General features: G+C 47.4%; 1 protein-coding gene across 1 annotated transcript in view; it reads left to right on the top strand.

Moving 5' to 3' along the window:
- The window catches only part of ITGB3 (integrin subunit beta 3), a 42,522-nt gene extending 15,347 nt beyond the window's left edge, over nt 1-27,175 (top strand). The window contains exons 3-15 of the mRNA XM_081161058.1: nt 1,874-2,069; nt 2,922-3,174; nt 4,547-4,709; nt 5,324-5,485; nt 7,101-7,196; nt 7,586-7,675; nt 8,359-8,493; nt 9,285-9,714; nt 14,607-14,829; nt 15,994-16,094; nt 18,120-18,239; nt 22,285-22,451; nt 24,162-27,175. Coding sequence (XP_081017184.1) covers nt 1,874-2,069; nt 2,922-3,174; nt 4,547-4,709; nt 5,324-5,485; nt 7,101-7,196; nt 7,586-7,675; nt 8,359-8,493; nt 9,285-9,714; nt 14,607-14,829; nt 15,994-16,094; nt 18,120-18,239; nt 22,285-22,451; nt 24,162-24,227 — 2,202 coding nt within the window. The 3' untranslated portion in view covers nt 24,228-27,175. The remainder of the gene's footprint in view (nt 1-1,873; nt 2,070-2,921; nt 3,175-4,546; nt 4,710-5,323; nt 5,486-7,100; nt 7,197-7,585; nt 7,676-8,358; nt 8,494-9,284; nt 9,715-14,606; nt 14,830-15,993; nt 16,095-18,119; nt 18,240-22,284; nt 22,452-24,161) is intronic.
- The last annotated feature ends 248 nt before the right edge of the window (nt 27,176-27,423 follow it).

Below are 27,423 nucleotides of genomic sequence, written 5' to 3'. Positions count from 1 at the left end.
TCCTTCCAGTTTCTCTCTGAGGAACCTGGAGACAGTCTTTCTACCTGCTTGGCCTGGATTATTAAGAAAGGGAATGCTGCCCAAGTGTGTTGAGGTCACCACCTTGGTATTCTGGGGCAGGAGGCTCTCAGGAAGAGCAGGCCTGCTATGTTCCTGACCTCTGATGTCAGTGACCACGAGGGGAGGGATGGAGTCAGGTTTTGTTTCTCAGTGTTTGTATTTCTAAGGAGATTCATAACAAATCATAAGGGCTGTCAGCAAGGCTTAGCACTTCAAACCTTCTTCTAATGAGCACTGTCACATTAGAAAATGGGGGTCAGGAAATCCCCCCTCCAAACTCCAAACATTCTCTCCCTTCACGGATGCAGCTTGAAGATGCAGGATGGCCTAGCTGCTCTCACTCAGTGTCCTGGTCTCACCCTTCCCTGTCTCCTTCAACATCTGCCTTAGTCCTGGAAAGACTCTGCTCCTCAGAGCATCTTGGTCGATGCAGTCATTGCCTTTTTTGGAAGGGCTTCTCACTGGGGCTTAGTGGGCAGCTGGAGGCAGAGATAAGGTGAGGAGTTTTCTGAGTGAGAGAGAGACTGCTTCCTGAGGGAGAGGCTTCGGGAGATGGGCAGGGGCAGCAAGAGGAGTTTGGGCACAAAAACATGAAATGTCAGGAAGTTCTGTGCTCTGTCATTCTGTCCTTGGCCAGCGCTGGGAGCAGAGCGGTCACATGTCTAGTTAGTGGCAGACCTAGAATTGAACCTGTTTCCTGATTTCCAGTGTTCTTTCCAATGCAGATGTCCCCCATTTGGGACTCAGATGTAAACACACAGAGCTCCGGAGGCTTGTGGAACACACACCAGGGTTTTTGGAAGGGTCGTCAATTGGCTCTTTGTCCAGGGTGAGGGAGGGAAGCTTAAAGTGATAGGACAGGCTCTGGCCAGTGGCCCAGCATCATGGGATTTGCCCAAGCTTTTGAAGCTTATTTAAAATTACTGTATCTAGGAATCATTTATTGAATACTTACCCTGTGGCAGGCACCATGCTACGTGTTTTACGTGCATGGTCTTAGTCCTGCGTGACATCCCTGTGACGCTGGGGCTATTATTATCTTCATGGCATAGCTGGGGAAACAAGGTGTGGAGAGTTTTGGTGACTCATGCTGGTGACGGGCTAGGAAGAGGCAATGCTGAGATATAGCTTCAGCCAGTCTACTCCTGTGCACTTGGCCCCTACTCTCTGCTGCCTCCCAGCACTTCTTGCCCCATCGCCTCTGTGGGCAGTCCTGGGTCTGGTGCTGGGAACTGAAAGGGAACAGTCCCTGCCCTCGTGATCTCAGATCCTAGCCGGTGCCTTAACACAATGGCTTCCGAACTGTTTTGACCCTGACCTCCAGAAAGAAGTGGATTATATATCATTATGTATTTTATATATTACACGCCACTCTCCAATATATAAATGTTTCACAAAAAATATTTACTTTTACTATTTATATACTTTGATACCTTCTATTTTAGTCTATTCTATGCTATTCTTTTCCGTTTTATTGCATTTTATTTGACAAATAGGTGGTTGAGACCCACTACATTGATTTTGGGGACCCACAGTGGGTTGTATTTCAGAATTTGAAAAGCAGTAGTTTAACAGGCATCATACTGTATTGGTTTTCTTCCTAGCTACCAGTGCGTGAGTGAGTACTCACCCAGCCTTCCTGCTGCCTCAGTTCTGTCCATCTGTACAAAGGACCACACGAGTTTATTTATTCTGGTTTAGCTCCAAAATGCTGGGTAATCTCTAGACCCTTGGGAGGCAGCAGAGCCCACAGGAGGCAGAGAACCACCATAGCTCCAGTCACAGGGCTGCCTCTTGGGCTCCTGTTTTACAGACCCTGCCTCTGGGCACGTCCCGCTGTAACCTGAAGGAGAATCTGCTGAAGGATAGGTGTGCCCCAGAGTCCATCGAGTTCCCCCTCAGTGAGGCCAACATCCTGGAGGCCAGGCCCCTCAGCGACAAGGGCTCTGGCGACAGCTCCCAGATCACTCAAGTCAGTCCCCAGAGGATTGCACTCCGACTCCGGCCAGGTAGGGATGGGGCCCATGGGGGGGACACCAGGCAGATGACACAGGGCGCGAGCTGGCGGTCCGATGGGGAAGCCTTGGGGGAGTAGCTCACTATGGAAACGGGGCAGGAAGAGACGGGTGCGGGCGAAGGTGCTAGCAGGAGAATGGAAGAAAGTGGGAGGTGGTGTGACTTGGAGTCAGAAGAGCTGAGTTTAAATCTTCACTATTTGACCTTGGGCAAGTTACTCAACCCTTCTAACGTAGCAGGGACTCAAAAAATGTTTGTCCCTTCTTTCCCCCAGTCCCTATTTTATCCAGCTTGTAGCTTTGTGTTGAGGCTCAAGTGAGATATGAGAAAGTAAGTTGTAAATCCCTTTTCCATGTGAGATTGGGGCAGGGGCATGGGGGCAAAGAAAATAGGGCAGGAGACCTACGGAGGGAGGAAGGATTAAGCTAGAGACAGGGTTTCTGAAGCACTGATTGTGACTTTTCTAATTAAATCTAGGAGAATTTAAGAAAGTACCTTCTATGAGTAAGGCACGGGGGTCTGTGGGATTCAGGGTGGGGCATAGTTCCAGAGTCTGAAGTGTATGTAGTAACTTCCACAACCTCAATGACTCAGGGTAGTAGACTCTTGGGATCCAGAGGATTAGGCGGATGGGAACTTAGAGGTGGAGAATATTAGAATGGAAAAGGTTAAAAATGGGAGGGTCAGGAGATTGGAAGGGGAATAGAATTGCAGAGGGAGAGAAGGGACCAGGGTTTTTAAAGTTTAGTTTGATCAAGAACTTATTTAATCCTAAGTGTGTCCAAACCCACTTAGTAAGTCTCAGAGAGAGACAGGAGAAAAACTGACACCCTTCTGCCTTCCAGATGATTCGAAGAGTTTCTCCATCCAAGTCCGACAGGTGGAGGATTACCCTGTGGACATCTACTACTTGATGGACCTGTCTTACTCCATGAAGGATGATCTGGGGAGCATCCAGAACCTGGGTACCCAGCTGGCCTCCAAGATGCGCGAGCTCACCAGTAACCTGCGGATTGGCTTTGGGGCCTTTGTGGACAAGCCTGCATCACCATACATGTACATCTCCCCACCAGAGGCCCTCAGAAACCCCTGCTATGAGTAAGTCTTCCTCCAGAAGTCAAGACAGGGCATGGGGGCAAAGCAGATAGGGGCAGGAGACCTTCAGAGGGAGGAAGGATTAAGCTAAGAGACAGGTTTTTTAAAGCACTGTTTGTGACATAATAAATTCCCCTTAATAATTAAATCAAGGAGAATTTAAGACAGACAATGCCTTCTATGTGGGTGCTATAGATTCAGGGTGGGACATAGTTCCAGCCTTTTCTAGAGTCCGAAGCGTAGTAACTCCATAACTTCTCCGACTCAAAGTAGTACACTCTTGGGATCCAGAGTCTACTCCTCCGCTTTCCCCCAGACAGGTTCAAGTCCTGGTTTCTATTTCTAGCTCTGGGGTAGCTTTGTTGGCTACCTTCTGGCCAAATCACATCTTCTCCCTACCTTGGTCTTCCTGTCTGGCAAGTATTGGTCTAGAGTGTAGTGTCAAAAGATCCCAAAAGCTGTTTGAAGACCTAGGAAAAAAATCCATTAGCTTCTTAGTCTTGGTCACAAATAAATTGTAGACAAGAGAATGGTAGGGGGGTAGGAATAAGATCAAAAGTAGAGAGAAATTTCTGGATAAGTAGAGGAATTATGATTTCATTGTTATTTTCATCATTGTCCTCATCAAGAGTATGAGTCTTACAGGGTTAAAATGCTTATTATTTCATTGGTGGAGGTTATGAAAATCCATGCATTATAATAATTTAAAATGATGGTTTCTGAGCCTGAAAGGCACAAATTTTCTTTTTGGCTTTCAAAGTTATATGATATGCCTTTTTATGCTTCTGAGGTGTAAGGTTCCACAGCAAAGATGTCAGCCATCAATTAAACAAACAAACCATTGGTCTGGGGACAGAAATGCTCCTGTCTGGCACAGATCTGTCAATTTAGGAACATTGTTATTGAAGAAACTTTTGCTTTATCGTTGTGTTAATGTTACTTTAGAGAAATTTGAAAAATAAGATGATAGCAACAGCAAGAGCCTCACTCTGATCTAAGCGTTCTATTTGTGTTAACTCATTTAAGCCTCACAACAACTCTTATGAGACGTGTGCTCTCATTCCCATTTTTATAGGTTAAGTATAGGGAAACTTGCCCAGGGGCCCATGACTTGTAAGTAGAGGAGCTGAGATTTGAACCAAGGCAATGTAGTCTTATAGCTCATTCCCTTATCCTCTAGGCTAGCTGGGGGTAAGGTCAGTGTGGCAATTTAAGGGGTTTGGGGCCTGCACAGTCTGGGTAATTGTGGTTGTATAGAACTGGCTTGGGGATACCACTGTCCGTATTTGTTCCCCTCTTTTCCCCTCCCACTCCCACTCCCCGTGTGGCCTTTTCCATCAGGCTGTCTGCTTCAGTAGTCTTTCTCCCTTCCCAGTATGAAGACCACGTGTTTGCCCATGTTTGGCTACAAGCACGTGCTGGCGCTGACTGACCAGGTGAACCGCTTCAATGAGGAGGTGAAGAGGCAGAGTGTGTCACGGAACCGAGACGGCCCAGAGGGTGGCTTTGATGCTATCATGCAGGCTACAGTCTGTGATGTGAGTTTGGAGGGCATGGAGTGCCAGGCGTGGTTAGTGCAGATCAGATGGGGAGGAAGTGGCTCAACTGTGGGGATTTCTGTGTGAAATAAGAGATAGGAACCAAACAGAGCTTCATAGAGTATGAGCAATAAATTGCTCTTGATAAGCAACCTCTGCTTGTATCTGCTCCCTGGCCAGAGCTGGCAGTTTTTTGAGCCACATGGTACCAGATGTTCTCTGGGGAGAGCATCTTCTCATCTCTGGAAGACGTCAAACTGGGTTAACTTAACCTCAGCAAAGCAGAAGGTGTTCAAAAAGGATTTCTTCTAGCCCACCCCAGCTTTGCAGATGCAGGTGGGTTTCTAGATGGGCCATGTGATTATCACTGGAAAAGTTATATTTGGAATTGAATCAAGAGTCTCTCAGCTGCTTGAACTAATCAGCTATGAGGCTGTTTTCCTAAGAGAACCGAAACCCCTAAGTTGGAAAGTTTCAGCTTGTTTTCCAAGGATGGAGACTGAGGCCCTTCATCAAGACAATTTGTTCAGACCTTCAGGTCCTTGGGTCTTTGTTTTCGGCCAGTGACATGGTTAAAGTTGCTTTCTCTCTTTTGCCTTTTTTAAAAAAAACAGGAGAAGATTGGCTGGAGGAATGATGCATCCCACTTGCTGGTGTTTACCACTGATGCCAAGACCCATATAGCACTGGATGGGAGGCTGGCAGGCATTGTCCAGCCCAATGATGGGCAGTGTCACATTAACAGTGACAACCATTACTCTGCCTCCACTACCATGGTGAGGTTCTTGACCCCCTTTGGTCTCTGTTCATTATGGCCCAGGCAGAGTCTTTGTGTGAATATGAAAATGGCAGCATTTCCTCTGGGCAGGGGTCAGAGCTTGTTTCAGCCAGCCCTCACCCCCAATTGGATATCCTCATTCAGGGTACAACATGTACAATCACTAGAAATGGTCCTGTCTGTGATCAGTATCCCCACTGTCTCCACTGCCTCCAGCACCAGCAGTAGCCTCGTAGCATCCAGAATGGCCCCGGAGGACTTTTGCAGGTCCAGCTGGAAAGCAGGCGTTCTCATCGACTGTGCACGGTTACCCCTTCTTGGGATACCATGCTCACTTGTGGTTATTGGAAGGAGATAGAGGAAAAAGAGACAAAAATCATAATGCATGGAGAGCTGGTCCTATGAGGAAAGGTTAAAGGGCTCAGAATCATTTAGCTTGAAAGAAAGAAGGCTAAAGGATGATTTAGCTGAGACGTGAGAAGACTTCTTATAAGTTGTTGTCTATGATCATAGAAGGTTAAATAAGAGGAAAGGCATTTAAATTGAAACAGGAGAAATTGATGTATGCCATAGAGAAAATGTACAGACCTCAGAATGCCGATACTCTGGGTGTCTTGGGGAAAGTGTGAACTCTTTAACTCTTAAAGACAGTATAGCAACTACCTTGTCTAGGTGGCTTAAAGGTACATCTGTGTTAAGGCAGAAACCTGAGCTGGATGATCTCATGAGTTCCCTGCAAAGTCTAGGATCCCAGGGACATGTTCACAATTCACCAGCATACCCACTGTGGCTTGAATTCCTTGGTGTCAGCCATATCCAAGTAGAGTACTACCCAGCAATGGGTGAGTCAGTAACCATTGACATCTAATCTAGGTAAGGTTCCTTACGAGGGGCTGAAGGAGATAAAGAGACTATGTGGAGGTCCTGCCCTTAGGGAGTTTTTGGTTTAGTTGAGGAGATGTGTTCCCAATAACACCAGATGCATGTTTAGTGTTAAATGGGCAGCACAGTCAATAAGGTCTCTAGGTATTCAAAGAAGGAAAGCTCATCATGAGCTGGGATGGTCAAGGAAGGCCTCCTGGAGAAGGTAGGACCTGAACTAGGTCCCTAGGCAGGAGCAGGATTACCAAAAAGGAGGCCAGTTCAGGTGGGAGAAGGAGAATGTGCCAGGTCAGTGGTAAGTGGAAGAGGGAGAGAGGTGAGTGATGATTGGAAAGGAAGGTTGGAAGGACCACATGGTGGAGTATTGCAAATGCCAAGCCAAGGCATTTGCCAGTAGTTGCAAAACAGGAGGAAGCTTCAAAACAACAAGGTCTAACAGTACCTGGCCCGTGGAAGCTGCTCCTTAGTACGAATGCATCATATCTGAGTGGGAAGAAAGAGGTGCTTGGTTTTGACACCACCAGCCTGTACCTTTTCATCTATCCCTGGAGTTCCCAACTGGGTTTGTGCTGCTACTTAACCCAATGCCTCACATTGATCACAGCGTGGAAAGGTTGAAGTACCTCCACGGTCTGGGCCATGGCTCAAGTCAGCCCAGTTCTGATGCTTAGGGTCCATGGACGGATGTGAACAGGCTTCTTAACTAACCTACACATCCTTTCATTTTATAGGATTATCCCTCTCTGGGGCTGATGACCGAGAAGCTATCCCAGAAAAACATTAATCTGATCTTTGCAGTGACTGAAGAGGTGGTTAAGCTCTACAAGGTAACTACACTGTCAGGGCTTCCTGGAATGGGAGTGGGAGTGGGGCCTGTGATGGGTGGGCCTATCTCAGGGAACCAGCATTGACCATGGTCCCCAATCAGGAAAGATCCTCCTACAACCTGTTCCCAGGAGCTAATGATTCCTCTCCAACCTTGAGCCTAGCAGGATGGGTGTGTTGATGTTTGCAGTGGGGTAAGTGGTGTGAGAGGTGTTCTCTAATTTCGCTCAGCTCTGAAATACTGCTGGATTTGTTCCTGGGAGTGACAAGACAAATATCCATTTTTTCCCTTCAATCTTCATTTCAAGACCCTTCATCTGACGAGGGGAGGGCTTTTGGAGACCACCACCTTCATTCAGTCAGCCCTGGATATATTTGTCTTCCTTTCTAGAACTACAGTGAGCTCATCCCAGGGACCACAGTGGGAGTTCTGTCTGCTGATTCCAGCAATGTCCTCCAGCTCATTGTTGATGCTTATGGGGTAAGTGTCTTGCTCTGGGAAAGGGCCTGCTAAGAGTTCACCTCATTTGGCATTTATTCAGGAGGGCTCAGATTTGGGAGTCCTGGCTACTAGGTTACCCTGCAGCCTTCACTGCCTTCCCCTGTTCTTCCTGGGGCCAGGGGATGGCCAATACTGGGAGGAGTTCAGCCCTCTGAGAAAGAAATGGCTCAGAATGAATGCCAGGAGCTTGGGAACAATGAGTGAAGAGCTTAGAGGAGATGGAAGGGAAAAAGAGGATGGGTGTGGGGATGAGAAAGAAGCAGAGCCCTGAAATTAGAGGCAGAGGGAGAGGGAGGGAGAGCTGAGCTCCAATAGAGAGAAAAGAGGAGCTGAGCCACAGGGAAGGTGAGGTTGATTAAAAATTAGGCAGAAATTGCTACTGCCGCGGTGACCAGTATTAGCACTTCCCATTGCACATCCATGAGGTTTAGATTTTATCCAGACTTACCTAGACACAAGTGGGGAAAGAGAGGGGGAACAGGGCCTGGGCTGGAAATACAGTAGGTAACAGGCTCCTCGGAGGGCGCTCTGGTAGCTTCCCGGTGAGCCTCAGCATCTGGCACTGCAGGGTCAGTCTAGGGCCACCTGGTAGATTTTGCTTGGGATGGAACTGGCACCTACCCATTGCCTCTCAGTCCATTTCCTTACCTTCTTTTCCTCAGAAAATCCGCTCTAAAGTGGAGCTGGAGGTGCGTGACCTTCCTGAGGAGTTGTCTCTATCCTTCAACGCCACTTGTCTTAACAACGAGGTCATCCCAGGCCTCAAGTCTTGTGTTGGACTCAAGATTGGAGACACAGTAAGATGGGCTGGGCAGGGACTCACCCTGGCCTGTGCCCTGGAGTGTCTGTGGGCACCCCACCCCTTCCTCCCTGGGCCTTCTCTCTGAGGGTCATTACAGTTTAGGTGCAGTGGAGCTACCAGCTGTTTCCTCTGAGGCTTCTGTTGCCTAAACTTTCTCCGTCTGTTAAGTGAACTTCATTGTCAGGATTTTTTAAAGCTTGAATTTAGGTCACCTGTGTCTGTTTATGCACAGCTGATGGACAATGGAAATATTTCTTACCTTCAGCCCCTAACCAGTCTTCAGCCTCCCCCAAAGCACAGCCTTTCTTTCCTCCACAGTGTAAAATGGCTGTGTCTTCTATAAACATTTGCTGAGCACTGACTTTGTGCCAGGCATTGTCCTAGTTGCTGAAGATTCAATAGCAAACCGAACGGGCAACAATACCCGCCGAGATGGAATTTCAGAATGCAAACGTCCACTTTGCCCCCAGTCCCTCCATGGCTTTCCCTCCATAATGGTTGGTTCTTCTCTGTTTCTGCCTGAGGGGGGAAGGGTTGGTGAAGGGGGTGGAGGAAGGAGAGGGATCTCTCTCTCTCTATATCCAAATTTATATTATTTATATTATCTATATCTGTCTCCACCCATCTGTCCATCTGTCTGTCTATTCTTGGACATGCACATACCTCATTTGGTAGTGGGAAGGCACCCAGCTTGGGTATTTCTGGGCAGGGCAGAGAACAGCTTACTTCCAGGGCTGGAGTGTTAAGAGAGCCCACCTGTGTCTGAGTGTGACCTTTTCCATCCAGGTGAGCTTCAGCATTGAGGCCAAGGTGCGAGGCTGCCCCCAGGAGAAGGAAAAGTCTTTTACCATCAAGCCTGTGGGCTTCAAGGACAGCCTCACCGTCCAAGTCACCTTCAACTGTGACTGTGCCTGCCAGGCCTATGCCGAGCCTTACAGTCGCCACTGCAACAATGGCAACGGGACCTTCGAGTGTGGGGTGTGCCGCTGTGGGCCTGGCTGGCTGGGGTCCCAGTGTGAGTGCTCAGAGGAGGACTACCGCCCCTCCCAGCAGGACGAGTGCAGCCCCCAGGAGGGCCAGCCTGTCTGCAGCCAGCGGGGCGAGTGTCTCTGTGGTCAGTGTGTCTGCCACAGCAGTGACTTTGGCAAGATCACGGGCAAGTACTGCGAGTGCGATGACTTCTCCTGTGTCCGCTACAAGGGGGAGATGTGCTCAGGTGAGTAGAACTGCACACCCCTCCCACCCTGGTACTCACACACGCTCACATGTCGGGGCTCGAGGTGGGCACAGGAAGGCCTGCAGGGCAGGGCCGAGTAGATGGTGTTCCGCTCCAGTGGGGGAAGACAGAAATGGGGCTCTCTTTAGCTCCTCGCAGCTCCCCGTGTCCTTGTTCATGGGGTACAGGGACGTGTGGGAAGGAGTGGGGAAACTTGCAGGCAAAGGTAGGTTTTTCTTTTCTTTCACCTGCCCTTCCCCTAATATTTTAAGTCACTGGTTCCTATTCTTTTTGAGGATATGGGTCAGCTCTTTTTTGAGGAAACAAAAGAAAAAGAAAAATCAGTGACTGATGGTAATTAAATTTTAAGTACTTATAGATTTGGAAAATACCCGATGTTAGAATATATAGTAAAATAAGTAATTGTCTTACATGAATTTGGCTTTTCATCACAAAAAGAGTTGGAAAATAGTAATAAATAGGCAAGACATTGGAGCACATTTAATGAGCATATTTAATTGTACACTTGGAACAATGACTGGAAAATTGTAAGCTCTTATTAAATGTTGGCACTATTTGGTTATCACTATTGGTATTGCTGTTCCTCTTTGGATTCTAGATCTGTGTTGATCAAATGGTAGCCATTAGCCACATGTGGCTATTTAAAAGCAAATTAATCAATTTTAATTAAATTTAATTTAAAATTAGAAATTCAGTTCATCTCTTGCTCAGGAGCCACATGTGGCTGGTGGCTGCCGTGTTGGACAGCACAGATGTATATTGAATAGACTGCCGTAGAGAGTCCCAGCCTACTGATTAGGGATTACGATTTTGAGTCCCTCTACAGGAGACTGAGTTGTTTGTCGTCCTTCTCATTACAAAAATTCAGTATAATCTTGAGGCCCACTAATCATCTCAAACTGGCTTCTCCTGTCCCAAAGACCACTCCTCAGGTGCTTCCCAGCTAGAAGTTGAACTGATGTTAACATAGTCTTTATCTGCACTGACAGCACTCTAGGAGGCAAATCGGCCATCTGAATTGTTCCTGGGGCGCTGGGGATAGGCTTTTACTGGGCTATAACCACTGTGGATTAATCCCTCTTGTGAAAGACAGTTTGAAGACGTTTGCAAATTGATTGGGACTGGTTTATGGGTGTGTTGTGTGGCCAGTCGAACAGAGATAATTGGCTTTTACGGTGATCAAATCCCTGACCCAAGTTGGCTTCGTTTGCATTGGGGTTCTAACCAGCTGAGCTAATCCACCAGATGTTCACTTCAGCATCAGCCTTTAAAGAGGCTTGATTAGGAAGGTAAATTTTGTCATTCTAAAGCCTGTCCAAGTAATATAAAAATGGCTTCTTTTTATTATCAACATTGTTTCCTTTACTCGTGCCAACAAACTATGAGAGAGACATTGGAGAAAGAGGTTGTCAGAGTGATTAGGGGAGAGAGAGATCAGGGACACACACACACGCACACACACGCACGCACACACAGCAGTCTGAATTAAGGGATGAGGCAGGAGTTTAAGTTCATTTTAATATTTAATGCTATTTATATCATATTCAAAGTACCAAAAGGAATAGGAAAGTTGGACATGGGAACTCCTTGTGGGGGAAGGTTGGGGCTGAAGGGGAGGGAGTTGCCGGAGGAGGGGCCTGCAGAGAGCCCACTGTGGGCACTAGGGACAGAGGGAGGTGCCCTAGGCCTCCGTGGGCTGATTGTTCCTGGTCTGGTGTGAGGTGGTGTGGGAGGGATGCCGGCAGAGTGTTTCCTTTGGCTGCCGGCCCACTGAAGCCACGGCACATAGCTGTGAGGGTCAGCAGCCCCGGTCCCTGCCTCCCACCAGCGCAAGAACAGCTTGTCCTCTATCTGCTGCAGCTAGTTCGTGAGCGAACCACAGCGGCCACTGCAGCCTCTCAAGGCTTCCCTCCCCCACTTCCTGCCAGGGCGCTGGGTGCCCACTGGTCTCAGGGCTGCACCCTGTGGTGCCATGATCACATTCCCCAGTGACAGATACTCGGATGGACACAATCATTGAGCGCCTGCCCTGTGCCGGGCACCCAGTCCATAGGGGTGAGCAGGGGTCATGCATGATTCCTGACCTCTCAGAGCTTATAGCCCAGCTCGCCATTGCCCCTCCCCGGAGCTGGTGGCCTGCGGTCTGTTGGTTGCTGCAAGCAGGGGCTCCTGAGGCAGGAGGGCTATGACTTGGCCATTCCTCTAGCCCGGGCCTTCCCTCTGCTCTCATTCCCAAAGGAGGCACTCATGGTCTTCACGGTTGGGAGTGTGTCCTTGACCTCGAGAGACTCTTACACCTGCCACATCCATGAACACAGATTGATCAGGCACCCTCGAGAGCCAGCTTCTGTGCTGTGTGCTGTAGCGATGTGGGAGAGAGAGACATGAAAAAGATGGTTTTGCCCTTCATTAACGTACCTAAAGGTAATTCACAACACGAGGCACAACCTGCCAGATCCCAGAAGAGAGGTGTCCTCAGGGAGTGTTATAGAAGTCCACTGGATAGAGACTCACGGTGGACAGGGGAAGCCTGGGTGGCTTCATGAAGGAGGTGGGATGTCAAAGGAAGGGCTGGCTCATAAAGGAGAGGAGCAGAGTGATAGTGGAGTGAGGCATCAGCTCAGAAGGTCAAGTTGTGTAGAAAGTGATTGGTTTCCTCTGGCCTGAAACACGGGCTCCTCCTTTCCTCTCCTCCTCCCCCAACCCCCCTCGTTGCTTTCCTCTCTACTTTCCTCCTCTTTCTTACACTTTCTCTTATTCCCACCCCCCTCTGACTTTCCAGTGAACCCAGACTCAGCTGCCCGGTTGCTGGAGGGGTGCCAGTCCTGTGACATTACTACACTGTGGCTTCCTTTTACGGGTCGGCCCTGCCAGGGCTTGGGGTCAGCCTGCTGGCTCTGGCCAACCACTTCCACTCCCAAGCTCCCGCCCTGGCTGGCCCAGCAGACCGTCTTCTGAAAGATCACTCTGTTTAGCTTCACAAAGGAAACGCTATGGGACAAGGGTTTCTGAGGAGGCCGAGGCCTCTGAGTGCTGTCGGCCTTCCCGTCTGGGGGTCGTGGCCGAAAGCTGGGTGTAGTGGGCACTGCGGGCCCCGCTCTGCTGGCTGGCACACCCCTCCCCCAGCTGCTGCTGGGCCGCTGGTAGTTGCTCAGAGCTGCCTTTTCTCGGGAGAATTGCCGTCTGCTGACAGGAGCTGTTTCGCCTTTGCCGTTGGTCATTGGCCATCAGACCTGGGCCAGTGACTGATGGATACGGGGTTACACAGGGGCAGATCCTTTGCCTCAAAGGTGGGGCTAGCTCTGGGGAGCCATTCATGCTCCGGGCCCACCGTGGGATCAGGCTGCAGGGAGTCTCCAGCTGAAACCACATTCCTGCCACCCTTTGACTCCTGCCCTGACCTGCTGCCCTCCCTCCCTCCTACTAAGTCACTTGAACGAGAGTTCTCACCACAAGCTGTTCTTGTAGGGACCCCAATCTCTTTCTTCTTTCTCCACCCTCTGCCAGCCCAGCGTCTCTACTCTGCATCTCTATTGGGCAGCTGTGGCAGATGAGCTCGTGTTTCCTATCCTTCCTGGGAAACAGACGTTTCTTTCCAAGGCAGCGAAGGTGTGTGCCCTGCGTGTTGAATGCCTGTGTGGTTACTAAAGGGTGGTGCAAGGGTCACTGGCAGAGGGACCTGTAGTGGCCAAGAGGCATTAGTCAGACCCACTGGGGAGCAGGAGGTGCCAGCTCGCTGCTGTTTGAGCCTGGCCATGCACACGCTCCCCTCCAGCATCACGAGGCCCATCTGTTCTCACAGTGGCATGGTTTGCAGACCCATTCAGGTGACTTCCCCCTTGCTCCCTGCCTTTCCTCTGATTAACAATCAGATTTTTATTATTTATCCACTTCTTTCTGACTCAGAGTCCTAGGGAATGAGTCACCTTTACGCAGGTTTAGGGGCCAAGTTCTAAAGCCTTGTTAAGTGAATATTAGGGGAATATAGCGTTGAGAGTTACTGTCAGCATTCAAGCAGTATAAGCCCCACCCCAGTCTCCGATTCCTACACGCATGTAGTAAAGAGAATAGGTCTTTTCTGCTAGGGCCGATGGCTCTGTATAGTAATAGGATAAGACAACACAGAGCGCACGTTGGTGGTGAATGTGTGTGTGTGTTCCCAAGAATTTAACTAGGATATAACCTCCGTGAGAGGAGGGACCCTGCCTGTCTTACTCACTGCTGAATGTCCAGTGCCCACTAGGTGGTGTGAGCTCAGTAAATATTTGTTGAATGAATGGATAAATTAGCATTAATTGCACGCCTATTCTGTATCAGATATTATGCTAATCATTATTGATGAAAAATTAATATTTGGTGCCAGTTGGGGGAACACTTTGTAAAGTGTACTAACCATTACGCTGTACATCTGACACTAATACAAAATAATATTGAATATAAACTGTAATTGAAGAAAATTAATATATGTGCTCTCCCATCAAGGAGCTCACAATCTAGAAGGAGAAACAGACAGGCAAGCAAAAGGGTTGAATTTAAGGGTTATATATAAGTGCTGGCAGAACACATGGCTGACAGTTGATTTGACCTGGGGAGGTCAGAAAGAGTCACTGAGAGGGAGGAACATCTGAGTTGAGCCTTAAAGGGTGAGTGGGAGTTTAACAGTGGTCACAGGAGGAAAAGGCATCTAGACCAAGGGAACAGCATGAACATAAGCATGGGGATAGCACAGAGGGTGGTGAGTTCAGTGGGGTGGCTGATGTGTGGCCGTGCAGGGTGGGTGCTGAGAGACGAAGCTGGAAAGCAGGCTGGGCCGCCGTCATGGAGTCAGGCCCTGTCCAGCGGCTCTGCCCCCGTGGGCTGTGTGTTTTCAGGCCATGGCCAGTGCAGCTGTGGGGACTGCCTGTGTGACTCCGACTGGACCGGCTACTACTGTAACTGTACCACGCGCACGGACACCTGCATGTCCACGAACGGGCTGCTGTGCAGCGGCCGGGGCAAGTGCGAATGCGGGAGCTGCGTCTGCATCCAGCCGGGCTCCTACGGGAACAACTGTGAGAAGTGTCCCACCTGCCCGGATGCCTGCACCTTTAAGAAGTGAGTGGGCAGAGAAGTGAATTGGCTGCCAGATTTGGGTGGGGGAGGTGGAGAGGGTCCCCCAGACTAGAAGCCCCAACTCTCCAGGTTCAGCCTCTTGCTCGCCAAAGCTTTACGGGGAGGAGCCTGCTCCAGCCACATGGCTAGCTTTCCTCTTTCCCTGAAAACTTTGGGGGAAGTTGGAGGTGGAGCCAACCATGAAGGAGACAAAGTAGTACCAGCTCTACTGCAGTTGGAGAAACCCCTCTTCTAGGGTTCCTCCCTGAGTTGGGAGGAAGCTAAACCAGATAACTCCTGGGGAACGTTCCAGTGCTGACGTTCTGATTCTGTGGGAGATGTGGGGCTGGAGTTATGAAAGACACTATGGAAACCGACATTCACCAGTACAGATGCCACTCATTTGGGGGTCAGACGAAGCTTCTGGCAGCTCAAGCCCGTGGCACTACCATTTCTCCTTCCGCTTAAGAGTGGTAAGAGAAATAGCATCTGTATGGAGTCCCATGCTTAGAAGGGTCCCCTCAGCCCCCCAACTTGGTTTAATGCTCTACTGTCACTGTCTTGAAATTCTTAGTAATTTTTTAAACACAGGATTTGACATTTTCATTTTGCACTGGGTTCCTAAACTATGTGACTGGTTCTGACTTTAAGGCTCCCAGAAGTGGCATAGGATTCACTCTCCTGTCACAGTCTTGGATGGAGAAACTTAATGATGGCCCTCGCCATTGTGGCTCATTTGGTTGAGTGTTGTTCTATGCGCCTAAATGTTACACGTTCAATTCCTGGTCAGGGCACATGCCCAGGTTGTGGGCTCAGTTCCCCAGTCAGGATGCATGCAGGAGGCAGCCGATCGATGTTTCTTTCTCACATTGATGTCTCTCTCTCCCTCTCTCTCTCCCCCCTTCCCTTCCCCTCTCTCTAAAATCAATAAAAACATATTTTGGAGGGGAAAAAAAGAAATTTAATGACATTACCTGGAGGCCTCTGCCCTCCAGACCCTGAACTCCAGACTTGATTTTCTGGGCCCCAGAATTGTCTTACAGATGTTTCTGTTTGTGTATTTTCTGAGCTGGAGCAGCTTCCTGGGTGTGTGGAGGTCAGAGCGAAACTGAAACACTCTCAAGGTTGCTCCTCCCTTGCCTTAATCTTGGTGTCCTCTTTCCTTAGGGAGTGTGTAGAGTGCAAGAAGTTTGACCGGGGAACCCTACACACAGAAAACACCTGCAACCGTTACTGTCGTGATGAGATTGAGTCTGTGAAGGAGCTTAGTAAGTTCAGCACGTTAGTTTTTCTGATATAATCTCAGAAACTTTCCAACTCTTATCTGTAAAATGGGAGAGTAATTTTGACCGCCAAATCCATGTCGTGCAGGCCTGATGCACAGCAGGCACATAATAAAAGCTGACTTGAGAGTCCCCCTCACTTTTACTAATTTGTTCAGCAGACCCTCCCCTTTCAGCTTCCTGGAACCCACAGACTTAGCAAGGTCCTACAAATAACTTTCAAAGTGTTTACAAATCAGGCAATCCTAACTATACCTCCTCAAGGAAAAGGAGAGAAGGCACCCCATTTTAGATGAAGAAACTGAGGCACAGAGCAAAAAAGTAGTTACCCATGACAGTCTTAGCTTAGTAGGCTAGTAAGCATTTGCTAAGAATGCCAAGGCATTCAGCTTTGCTGGTTTGGAGGGGAACCTTCACCCTTATGGATATGTATCCAAAATCATCACCCTGAAGCCTTTTTGGTTCTCTGGAGCCCCTAATGGAATAAACAGATAGAAATACAGTGGGGAGCAATTCTTGCCTGCAGTTATTCTGGTTTATACTTCATCTTAACTTAAAGATCATCTTTGCTTCTGTCAGCACATCTGATATGTTTTTCTGGGCCAGGTAGTATTGGGTGGTGCCGGGGAGATGGAAATCTCTCTGGAGATAGTAATCTCCCACAAAAGCAGGAAACATGTTTTCAGTGAGAGCTACAGAAAGACACAGCCAGCCAGTCAGCTTCTGGGTGGGCGGGTTACGGAAAAGAGATCTCTGGACCCTTTGGCAAATATCAGAAGCAGGGCTGGGTGAGGGTAGTGATTTGGGGACTGAGTTTAAAGAAACAAGTTTTCCTCTGGAGGAGACTGACTGTACTTGCTATGATTAGTTCAAGGAGGAGAGGCTGTTCAGGTGTGAGGTATTTTTATTATCTACACCAGATGAGTATTACAGGTTAGTTGATAAGTATTTCTATGCCCTGCCCCACCATGATAATCATAAAAATAAATGCTTATTTGTATGGAATTTTATAACTTATAAAAGTTATAAAAGTATATTTCCATGCACAATATCTTATGCTTCTCCCAACAACCTAATAAAGTAGAACTTACCTCCATTTTGAGGATGAGGAAACTGAGTCTCAGGAAAGTTAAGTAACTTGCCCAAGCAAATTAGTAGTGAGTTAAGATTAGAACTAAATCCTGAAATATTTACTCTTTCCATGGTACTAGAATACCACTGGTTTACTAAATTAAAGGCTTATTGAGTTAAAGTTTGTAGTCTGTGCTTTGAGACTCACGCTAGTCCTACTACCTCACTTACTTGCTGTGTGACCTTGGCACATTTGCTTAATCTCATCGTGTGTCAGCTTTACCCATCAGTTTCATCAGTGTAGGCCATGGTGCAGCTGGTGGAGGGTAACCCATAGTTTCACTGTCAGAATCACAAGTTTTAGAATGAGAAGGGGTGAAGTCTACAAAATGTGATGGAGTCAGAGAAGAGAGGATGGCTCTGGAAAGCAACAGTGAGTCAGAAGCAGAAATGGAGGAACGCTAAGGGCTGAGTGAACTGTTGAGAATCATTGAGCAAGCAGAGAAGGGAACGAGAGGGAACACCCACTCTTTATGCCATTTAATTCTCACTGCTTGGTAAGGGTATAATTTCCCTTTTATAGATGAAGAAAGAGGGACTCATGGGGTCAAGTAACTTCCTGAAGATCACACAGCTGGAAGGTAGTAGAGCCAAACTTTGAATCATGATTGTGTAATACTATTATATCATGTCTCTTCCAGAGGAAGGAATAAAAACAAAAAAAGGCCTATGAGGGACAAAGTACATCAGTTAGGGTCATTTGGAGGCAAATTGCCAGGCACGACAACCATCTCAAATCTAGGCACCTTGCCTAATGTCAAACATGGGACTTTCTGTTGTATACTTTCACAGAAATTTCATGACTGGGGTTTTGAGGTAGCCCCATCTTCTAGGAATTGACCCTTTTTTTTCATTGGCCCATCTTTCCCCCTCTCCCAGAGGACACTGGCAAAGATGCAGTGAATTGTACCTACAAGAATGAGGATGACTGTGTCATCAGATTCCAGTACTATGAAGACTCCAGTGGAAAGTCCATCCTGTATGTGGTAGAAGAGCCAGGTGAGTGGACCCTGAGGGCCCCTGGCCCTGCCCCCAGGGAGAGGGAGAACCATATTAGGCAGTTATTTCACCTATCATGCTTCTTAAAAGGAACAGCCAGGTTAAGCCTGACCTTATAAGCAGTAAGTTAGGGCCTGCCATCTGGGTGTGGGGAATATTGAAATACAAATATTAGCAAGAAAATTATTTGCTAATTGAGGAGATAGAAAATAAGGTGGGTAAGAAGAGGAAGGTAAATATGGATCCCATGAAGGAATAAAATATATCATAGCATTTTTTTGAGTTGATAATGTTAAGAAGTAAGGAATTTAGGTTCTAGGACTTTTCAGCACAAGGCATCTGCTCTACTGTAAGTTAAATGGTTGCCAAGAGCAACCTGCTTGCTTTAAAAGAAAAAGTCAGAGTCCTGAGCCCTGCGCTATTTCCACAAAACTTTGCCTCTGTGCTCGTTAGTAATGCTCTTAGTAATTATGATGTACCCCAATATTTTGAGGTGATAATGCTTTAGATGCATCACTTCCCCCAATGAGCCTTCTCAGACTCCTCCAGCCTCATTCCACTGATGAGGTTTGGTGTTCCCGTTTGATTCTCATAGCAGCCCTGCTTTCCTTAAGGGACCTTGATCACACTATTAAATTGCTTCTCAATCACCTGTCTTCCTCAGTAGACCATAAGCTCCATGAACACAGGAAAGGTCTGTCTTATTAATTGGTATATCCCCATACTTGGCTCAGTCATCTATACAGAAGATACTTAATAAATGGCTTGTGAATGAATTAATAGGGCTGATTATTCCTAGGAGACAGGCAGGCTTGTATACATCTTGGTATCTATTAGGACAGTTTTGTTTTTGTTTTTTGTTTGTTTGTTTTTTAATCTTCACCCAAGGATATTTTTTCCATTGTTTTTCGGGGGGTGAGAGGTAGAAACAGAAACATCGATGTGAAAGAGACACATTGATTGGTTGCCTCCTGCATATGCCCCGACCGGGGCCGGGGATTGAGCCTGCAACCGAGGTAGATGCCCTTGGCCAGAATTGAATCCGGGACCCGTCAGTACACAGGCTGTCACTCTAACCACTGAGCCAAACCAGCTAGAGCAGGACAATTTGGGCTGCTTGGAGAAGGAAGTAGATGAAGGTGGGCAAAGGGCTGCTACATTAATGTCACCCAGCTTGTTGCTGTCGCTGTGGGTAGGGGAGAGCACGGTAGCCCATATGTGATATTGTTCATCTGCCTCTCCCAGAGCTCTCACCCTTCATAAGGGAAAAGGAAGCGAAAGAAAGGGCATCACTTTAGTTTTATTTAGCAACTCAAGGGAAAGCTGACCCGGGGAAGGGGAGAGGGAAGTCTGGGTGTGTATCTGTGGAGAGCAGATGTGAATTATTTGGACATGACTTTCTCACACTTTTCCATCCACCCGTGTTAACACACTTCACAGATTTTCCACACCCACCTTATCGGTACCTTTGCCCCTTCTCATTTCAGAAGGGTGGGCTGTGCTTGCTTTTGTTCCCAGCTGTTTTCACTAATTTATTTACGTAGCTCCAGGTATATAGTCTTGCAGATCACTTCATCTCTTTGCTACCGTAATCCTTGACGGTACTCCTGCTGTATCAGTTACCAAAATCTTTTGGATGGGTGTTCTGAGACTGGAACCTTCTACTTGGAGTCATGGGGAACAAAGATGATGATAACCTGGGGCGGTACGAATAACCCCTGGCAGGGGGTAACTTTTCTGGCTTACTGACAGTAGGCCCCTCCCTCCACATTAGGAGATGGGACCCAGGCCCGCATTTCCTGTCTTTTATTGCACTGAAATTCCAAGTTCTGCCTCTCTCTCCTCTCACCCCCACCCCAAACCATTTTCAGGGGCTCTGGCTTTGAGTAAGATGTAGCATCTGGGATCCTGGAGTACTGGAGGAGATTATTTCCATTCTCTTCCCTAACATGCCCTTGCAGAGGCTCTCTTTGAAGGGCTGAGCCCCTGCAGGGTAGTCAGGAGAGCACTGCCAAAGGGTTTGGTATTGACTGCCAAAGGGTTTGGTATTGACTCCCTCAGCTGGGTCCTCATGGCTCCTGGATAGGATTACCTAATAAAATACAGTATGTCCATGCAATACTTGGTACATACTTATGCTAAAAAGTTACTCACTGTTATTAATTAAAATTTAATTGGACTTCCTGTACTTTTGTCAAATCTGCTAACCCTACCCAGTCTTCCCGTGGCTTCTCATCCCTGTGGCTGGGAGGGCTCTCCAGAAACTCCCTGCAGAAGCCTGCCATTCACTCATTTTAGGACAGATGTTTAACATATCTACCCCCCTAACCCCACAAAGACCTCCTGGCATTCTACCTGTCCTGCCCATACTGACATGCACAATTGAAGAGATTTCACTTTGGGTTTGGAGGGCCCACCCTACTCAGTCTTCCAGAGAATTCATAATTGCTTTTCCCAGAAGAACTGGGGCCCTTCACTCCTGGGAACTCAGACATTGGAACTTACAGCTTCTCTCCAGGCGCTCCTTTAATTACAGACAGGCTGTAATTTGGTGGCTTTGGAAATTGCCAGCTTGGGTTTGTGGTGGTGGTTGTTTTGGGGTAGTATGTGGTGAGCATAGGGTGTATGTTTAGAGAAGAAGGTGGGAGACAGTGTGGAAAGTGGGTGTGACCTCCTCTCCAGACCCATCAACAGGCATATATACAAACACTTAATTACATAACACCTGAGAAGTTACTGGGGTGAGGTCACCCATCAGACACCTGTGGTTTATGCAAAGCAGAGCTCTGCTGAGCATACTTATCCTGACCCTCAGGAGGATGACTCACCTCTGTCTGTGTTGATTGTTGACTGGAGTTGAAGAGGAAGTCAGCTCTCAATAGGGTTAGGATTTTAGATGACTAAATATTTTGGGAAGGAACCCAAAATATTGTCTTGGTTGGCAGGCCGCCTGGTCTCTAAGTATGCCAAAAAGGTCATTAGATTCCCAGCCCTCAGGGATGTAAATATCTGAACCAGGGTAGCAAACTCAGGTACCTACAAGAGCTAAGTAAATAAATTAGTGAAAACAGCCAGGTATAACAAGAGCACCAGTGATAATGGTAGCTGATATTTATTGTGCACCAACGCGATGCCAGACACTGTTCTGAAGTTCTTTAAATTCCTTAATTATTCCTCATAGCAAGTTTTCAAAGTCTGTGCTGCTAGTTTCTCCATTTTAAAGATGGTAAAACAGGAAACAGACACCCAGAGAGGTTACAAAATTTATCAAAGGTCACATAGCAAAGTAAGTGGTAAACCAGGATTCAAACCCATGCAGTCTGGCTCCAGAGCCCACAGTGGCACAGACTCAGTGACAAGCCACACTTTGCTAGTGGAGAAAAGAGAGAGTGGTGAGGACTGTGGCCAACATGTCCCATCTAAAAGGACAGCTGCTCCTCAGCTCTCGCCAGTTGCTGCCTTGTAAGAATATAGGCTATGTTTCTAGGTCTTTTGATTTTTTTAAAGAATAATAATCTGGTACTTCAAGGGGAGACTCCTGAGTATTCAATATTGCCAATAAAATCACAGTTTTAGTAAGTACTGTGTGAACCCACATCGAGTAGACTAGATTCTGCCTGATTTAAACTGCTCAGGACAGATTATTGCTGTCCTAAAAGTTGCCCCCTCTCCTTTTAAAGAGTAATTGATTTTTTTTTTTTTTATAAGTCCTGTTTCCTTCAGGGAATTTTCCTTCAGATAATTTTTTAGTACTTCATTACTTTGTCAAGAAGATCTAATTTGGCCCTGGCCGTTTAGCTCAGTTGGTTAGAGCATCGTCCCGATACACTAAGGTTTCGGGCTTGATCTCCGGTCAGGGCACATACGAGAAACAATCAATGAATGCATAAATAAGTGGAGCAACAAGTCAATGTTTCTCTCTCTCTCCCCTCCTCTCTCTAAGATCAATAGAAAAAATTAAAAAAAAAAAAATTCTTATTTGTAGCCGGTTCAAGTGATTCCTGCTCCAATCACAACCACCCTGCTCTGTGCTCTCTCCTGACAGAGTGTCCCAAGGGCCCTGACATCCTAGTGGTCCTGCTTTCAGTGATGGGGGCCATTCTGCTCATTGGCCTCGCTACTCTGCTCATCTGGAAGCTCCTCATCACCATCCATGATCGGAAGGAGTTTGCGAAATTTGAGGAAGAGCGAGCCAGAGCAAAATGGGACACGGTGAGAGGCTAGGCTGGGTGGGCCTGGGCGTTTCCCTAAGTCGTTGGTTTGGAGCCCTAAGTGGGCGCAGCAGATGCTTACAGTGTCCAGGTGCAGCCAGCAGTTTTGCAGTTAGCCTCTGATCTGGAAACTGGGAGATGGTCTACCTGTCCCGCTGTCCTTACACTCCTGGAAGCCACCTGATTCTCTCTCTACCGCCAGTGACCAGGGGCCACGTCAGTGAGCACTGACTGAGGACAGATTGGGCCTGACTCTGCTCTGAACACTGTGAAGAGATGAAAAGGAAACAATCTCTAATTGAGGGAGACAAGATAAACTTGAGAATCCTACATGAAGAATATATATACTAACATACTTCATATACTAATGGGGTTTAAAGCGTTAAACACAAACAGAAAAAATGTAGCAATAGCTGACATTTACTGAGGAGTTACCATGTACCAGGAACTGCTCTAAATGCTTTTTACGAATGAACTTATTTCATCCCCATAACAACCCTATGTGACAGGCGACATTATTATACCAATCTATAGCTAAGGCAACTGAGCACAGAGAAGTGGGAGGGTGTTAGGTTATCCCTTTATGGGCCAGCCGCTTAGAAATAGCAGCAGAAAGTCATCCCATCTTACTCTTTTTTCTCAAATGACGAAAGCTTCCAAATCAGACTCCACTTTTGTGCTTCCTGCTGTTTATCTTGATTGAACCCAAACAAGCACTTTTGGGAGAAACTTCTATATACTTAATTTTACTCTATTCTCCTTTGGCTCATCTACATTTCAGCTTTTTTTCCGGATCTTCCAAATGGCCATTTGACTCCTTGACTCTCCAAGTTTAGGCTGTAAGTTTGTTCCCATTTGATGGTGACCTCAGGCCTTTGGTGACCAAGGGTTCCAAGAAACTCAGATGTTTCTGTTCAGACAATGTAGAAATCCCGAGCCTTACACTTCTGGAAACCACCCGATTCTCTCTCTACCACCAGTGACCATGGGCCACAGTGTTCAGAGCAGAGTCGGGCCCACTCTGTGCTCAGTCAGTGCTCACTGACATGGCCCGTGGTCACTGGTGGTAGAGAGAGAATTGGGTGGTTTCCAGGAAGTGTAAGGACTCAGGATTTCTACATTGTCTAAACAGGAGGCACATGAGAATGTGTTGTTTCTTGAAACTACCACTAAGGAGCACCAGACCTTATGGGATTTGTCTCTTTTTATTAAGAAATAATTTGGGAAAGCCGGTAAGGGTCTTTTTCCTGATAACATGACAGCTTGTGGGTAGTGCTCGAAGGGATGAGATGAGAACATATTCGGAATTATTTGAGCAAAAGCTGTCCTCTGTGTTCCAAACACCACCTTGTACATTTCTCTCCCTTGCCCATGTCCCCCAGCACGGTCACAATTAGGGAAGAAATGGGAAAGAGCAAAAGGAAGCGTGTTGGAGAGAGGGAGGAACTGCCCGTTAAAAGCTCTTCTGAAATGCTTGGAATCCAAAAAGGGATGGGATGAATGTAACCCTTGGAAATAGTGGCAGGATGGCATTCCATCTCCTCCTGCCCATTCCCATTTACGAGTGAACGCGCGAGTACGATCAGCATTAAGCTGCTCACTGTCCGCCTGTCCCAGAGCAGGGTGTCATGGCAGTTTTCTCGGATGAAACTAAGCCTGAGGGTAGGGCAGAACTGATTCACGGTCAGACCCTTTTCTGTTCTCTCCGCAGGCCAACAACCCACTGTATAAACAGGCCACGTCCACCTTCACCAACATCACCTACCGGGGCACTTAATCACCGGCAGCCGTCCTCAGATCACTATCAGACTGTCCCGGGATCGGGATCGTGGGCGTCTCTGCCATCGTGTTTACAGGGGACAATGTCTGTGGGGCGGGATCGGGGACTTGGAGTGGGGTGGGGAGGGAGAAGGTCCGTGCGTGGAAGCGTGGGTCTCTGTGCGTGCGTGCGTGCTGTGAATGGGGGAGCGTGTAATTTAAAACTCGAGATGTGTCCCAGATAAGCGGAGCTCCTCGGCCTTTGTCCTCAGAACGCCGCCTTCAGGGATTCTTCCTGCTTAACCCGAGGGTGACCTGTGTAGCTGAGCAGATGTTCTTCGTTACCTCAGAGAGAAGCCAGCTTTCCTTCTCCGGCCATTCACCCTGGAGAGCAGAGCAGGGCCCAGGCCTCTCGTTCCCGAGAAAGGGTCCTGGACTCCATCCGGAGTTTATGGCTCTTGGGCCTGCGTCTCAGCGGCCGTGGCGGGAACTGCGGGGCCTCTGTCTCCCTTTCCCTCCCTCAGGCTGAAGGAGAAATCGGGGGAGCTGAATAATCGGAGCTGCCTATGCCTTCTGCCATCGCCTCGACCCAGCGTGGTTCTCTCGTAAGGGGCGTCCTTGCTACTGAATTCTTCCGTCTGTTGGGAGAGAGGATGGCAGGGCCACGACGGATCATGCATGGCCTGGGGGAATGTGCCAGGGTCCCCCCGTTCAAAATGATGACCTTTCAGATTGGCAGCTCTACCCTAGAGGTTCATTTAGAAGTGTTTCACCCTTGGGCCAGCACTGCCTCTTACCTCCTACTTCCACATTCTCACTGCTGTGGATGTTGGCTACATACTGGGACTTCCATGGCCAAGAGCAGTTTTCCTCCTAGGGAGGGTGCTATGGTTAGAGCCAGAGGTCTGGCCCACCCTTCAGGCCTTCTGCCCCTCGTCCAGGCACCTCCATACACCTACCCTGGGCTTTTATGTGCTACGTCCGTCCACAGGGCTGATTGCATTTATCTACCTCTGGGGTGTCTTGTGAAGGAACATTCCCACGGGTCTCTGAGTCTGCTGGGCGAAAGTGCCAGGGATGGAATGATGGGCCAGTTGTATCAGCGTGTGTGGCCCATTCTCCTGCGGGCTGGGCAACCTCATTTTAACTCAGTCGTTAATCCGAGAGGCCACAAGTGCAATTTTCTTTTCTTTTTCTCATTGGGGCACCTGAAACCACAATGAGGCTTAAACTATAGGAACATGTATATAAACACACTTGTATTATATTTGTAATTTTATTTGATGACAAGGAAGGAGAATTTAAAAAAGCCACAAAGTCTTGGGCTGGATACAGATAGCCCCACGTGGCATCATTCAAAGCAAGTGACTGCCCAGTTGCTAGATCCTGGAAGCCCATGGGGATGGACTCATGGACACGCTGGACCTTTCTTGAGAAGGAGGGAAATGGGCAATAGTAATAGCAGTTGCTCCACTGGTGTTTACATTAACAGCCACCCTCAACCCCCAAGAAAAAGGGGAGGACCTGTAAACAAATGGGCTGATGATCAGAAAATCTGAGTCCTGGCCTCAGCGTTGCAGCTAAAGAATCCTTAACCTTAATTAAGGCCAGTCACTTTCCTCTCCCTGAGGCTCAGTTTTCTAGTTTGAAAAATGTTGGGTTTGGACCAGCCAGTCTAGAAGATCTCGTTCAGTGTCAGCATTCCAAGATGTTGAGATTTACTGTGGACATCAAACACACCGTGAAGATTCTGTGGAATGTGGGTATTGTTTTTTTAGTTGGGAGATCTGAAAGACCTGGCTTTGACAAGAGCAGATGTCATTCCATATCACTTTATTCATTCTATCCTGTCTTAGAGCCCTTTCTTCAACTTTTGTTAGCAGTTACATCTCCTGATGTAGTCCTTAAGCTCCACTTAGTTCCTATTTCTTAGTTCACTGCACACATATGCATCACGTATTAGGGTAGAAGAATCCATAAGAAGTAGCTGAAATGTGTGTTTTGTAGCCAGGTGTTAACCTTGAGAATAAGCCTTGGAATTAGAAATGGGGCAAATGACTGAGCCCTGTCTCCATGGATTACACTTTACTGTAGGGCAGGGGTGGGGAACCTTTTTTTTTTGCCAAGGACCATTTGGATATTGATAACATCATTTGCGGGCCATACAAAATTATCAACTTAAAAATTAGCCTGCTATATTTGGTCAAACATTGAATTAACTCACCCATAATATGATGGCCGGAACTGCTTCTCTTTGGTGAGGTGTTGGCAAGGCCAGGTCAAATTATTTTGAGGGCCATATCATTCCTCACCCCTGCTGTAGGGGATGGTAATGTAGTGAGGGATAAATGGGGGAGCGGGAGGGATGATAAGGAATCCAAGAAGTTTAGAACCTAACTAATCTTCAGCTATGGAGACAAGAGTCCATTAGAGCAGTGGTTGGACATTTTCTTTAGATAAGATGGCTTATATAAAAAAATTATATCAAAGGAGAAAGAATATGTATCCAATGGACTAAAACATCAGTAGGAATCTTGTGTGGGCTTCTGGAATGAGGTTCATAGGCCTTGAAGACCAGCCCTGTTTGTCTACATGTGGGGAGAACCTGTAGCATGTTCAGGAGAGAGCATATAGCAGTGAGTCTGGGCATCATGTAGGGTGAACATCTAAATAGTATTTTGGTATCAGATGACACAGCACACAAAGGTCATTTGTCCTCTGCTCTTTGGAGATAGTTTATGTCCAGTCTCAGGGGCTGTGGACAGTAATGGGAAACTTTAAACATTCCTGACAAGTTGACACATAAGGAGTCAGTTCTTTATCATTCAGATATTCCTACACCATCCATGATTTCAAGATACTTCTTTCTCTTCCATAAGTATTCAAGGTCGAAATGATTTATGTGCTTTCCTGACTTCCTAACCACCTTCTCAGTTTGAGTTGTGCAATAGTGAATTAAATGTTTTCAAAAAAAGAAGTGGCCTAAGGCTGCCCAGTGCTTCCTGTGTTGTTATTTCTGTTTCATTTGGGTGAAAATAATGATTATTTTAGAACAAGCATGTTTCCAAATGCAGCAGAATGATGACTGCTACCGAAACTAAAGTCAGCTTCCGAACCTAGAGCTTTTCTCCAGACTTGAATAACATTTTCAAAATGAGTAGGTTTTTACTGTTCTAAGAATTAGAGCTTTTCCCCCCCTAATTGAGGATTTTTAG

This window comes from Miniopterus schreibersii (genome assembly GCF_964146895.1).
Source record: "Miniopterus schreibersii genome assembly, chromosome: 16".
In the NCBI taxonomy this organism is placed as follows: Eukaryota; Metazoa; Chordata; class Mammalia; order Chiroptera; family Miniopteridae; genus Miniopterus; species Miniopterus schreibersii.
The sequence above is the reverse complement of the archived record's forward strand: the minus strand, read 5'-3'. Positions and strand labels throughout refer to the sequence as shown.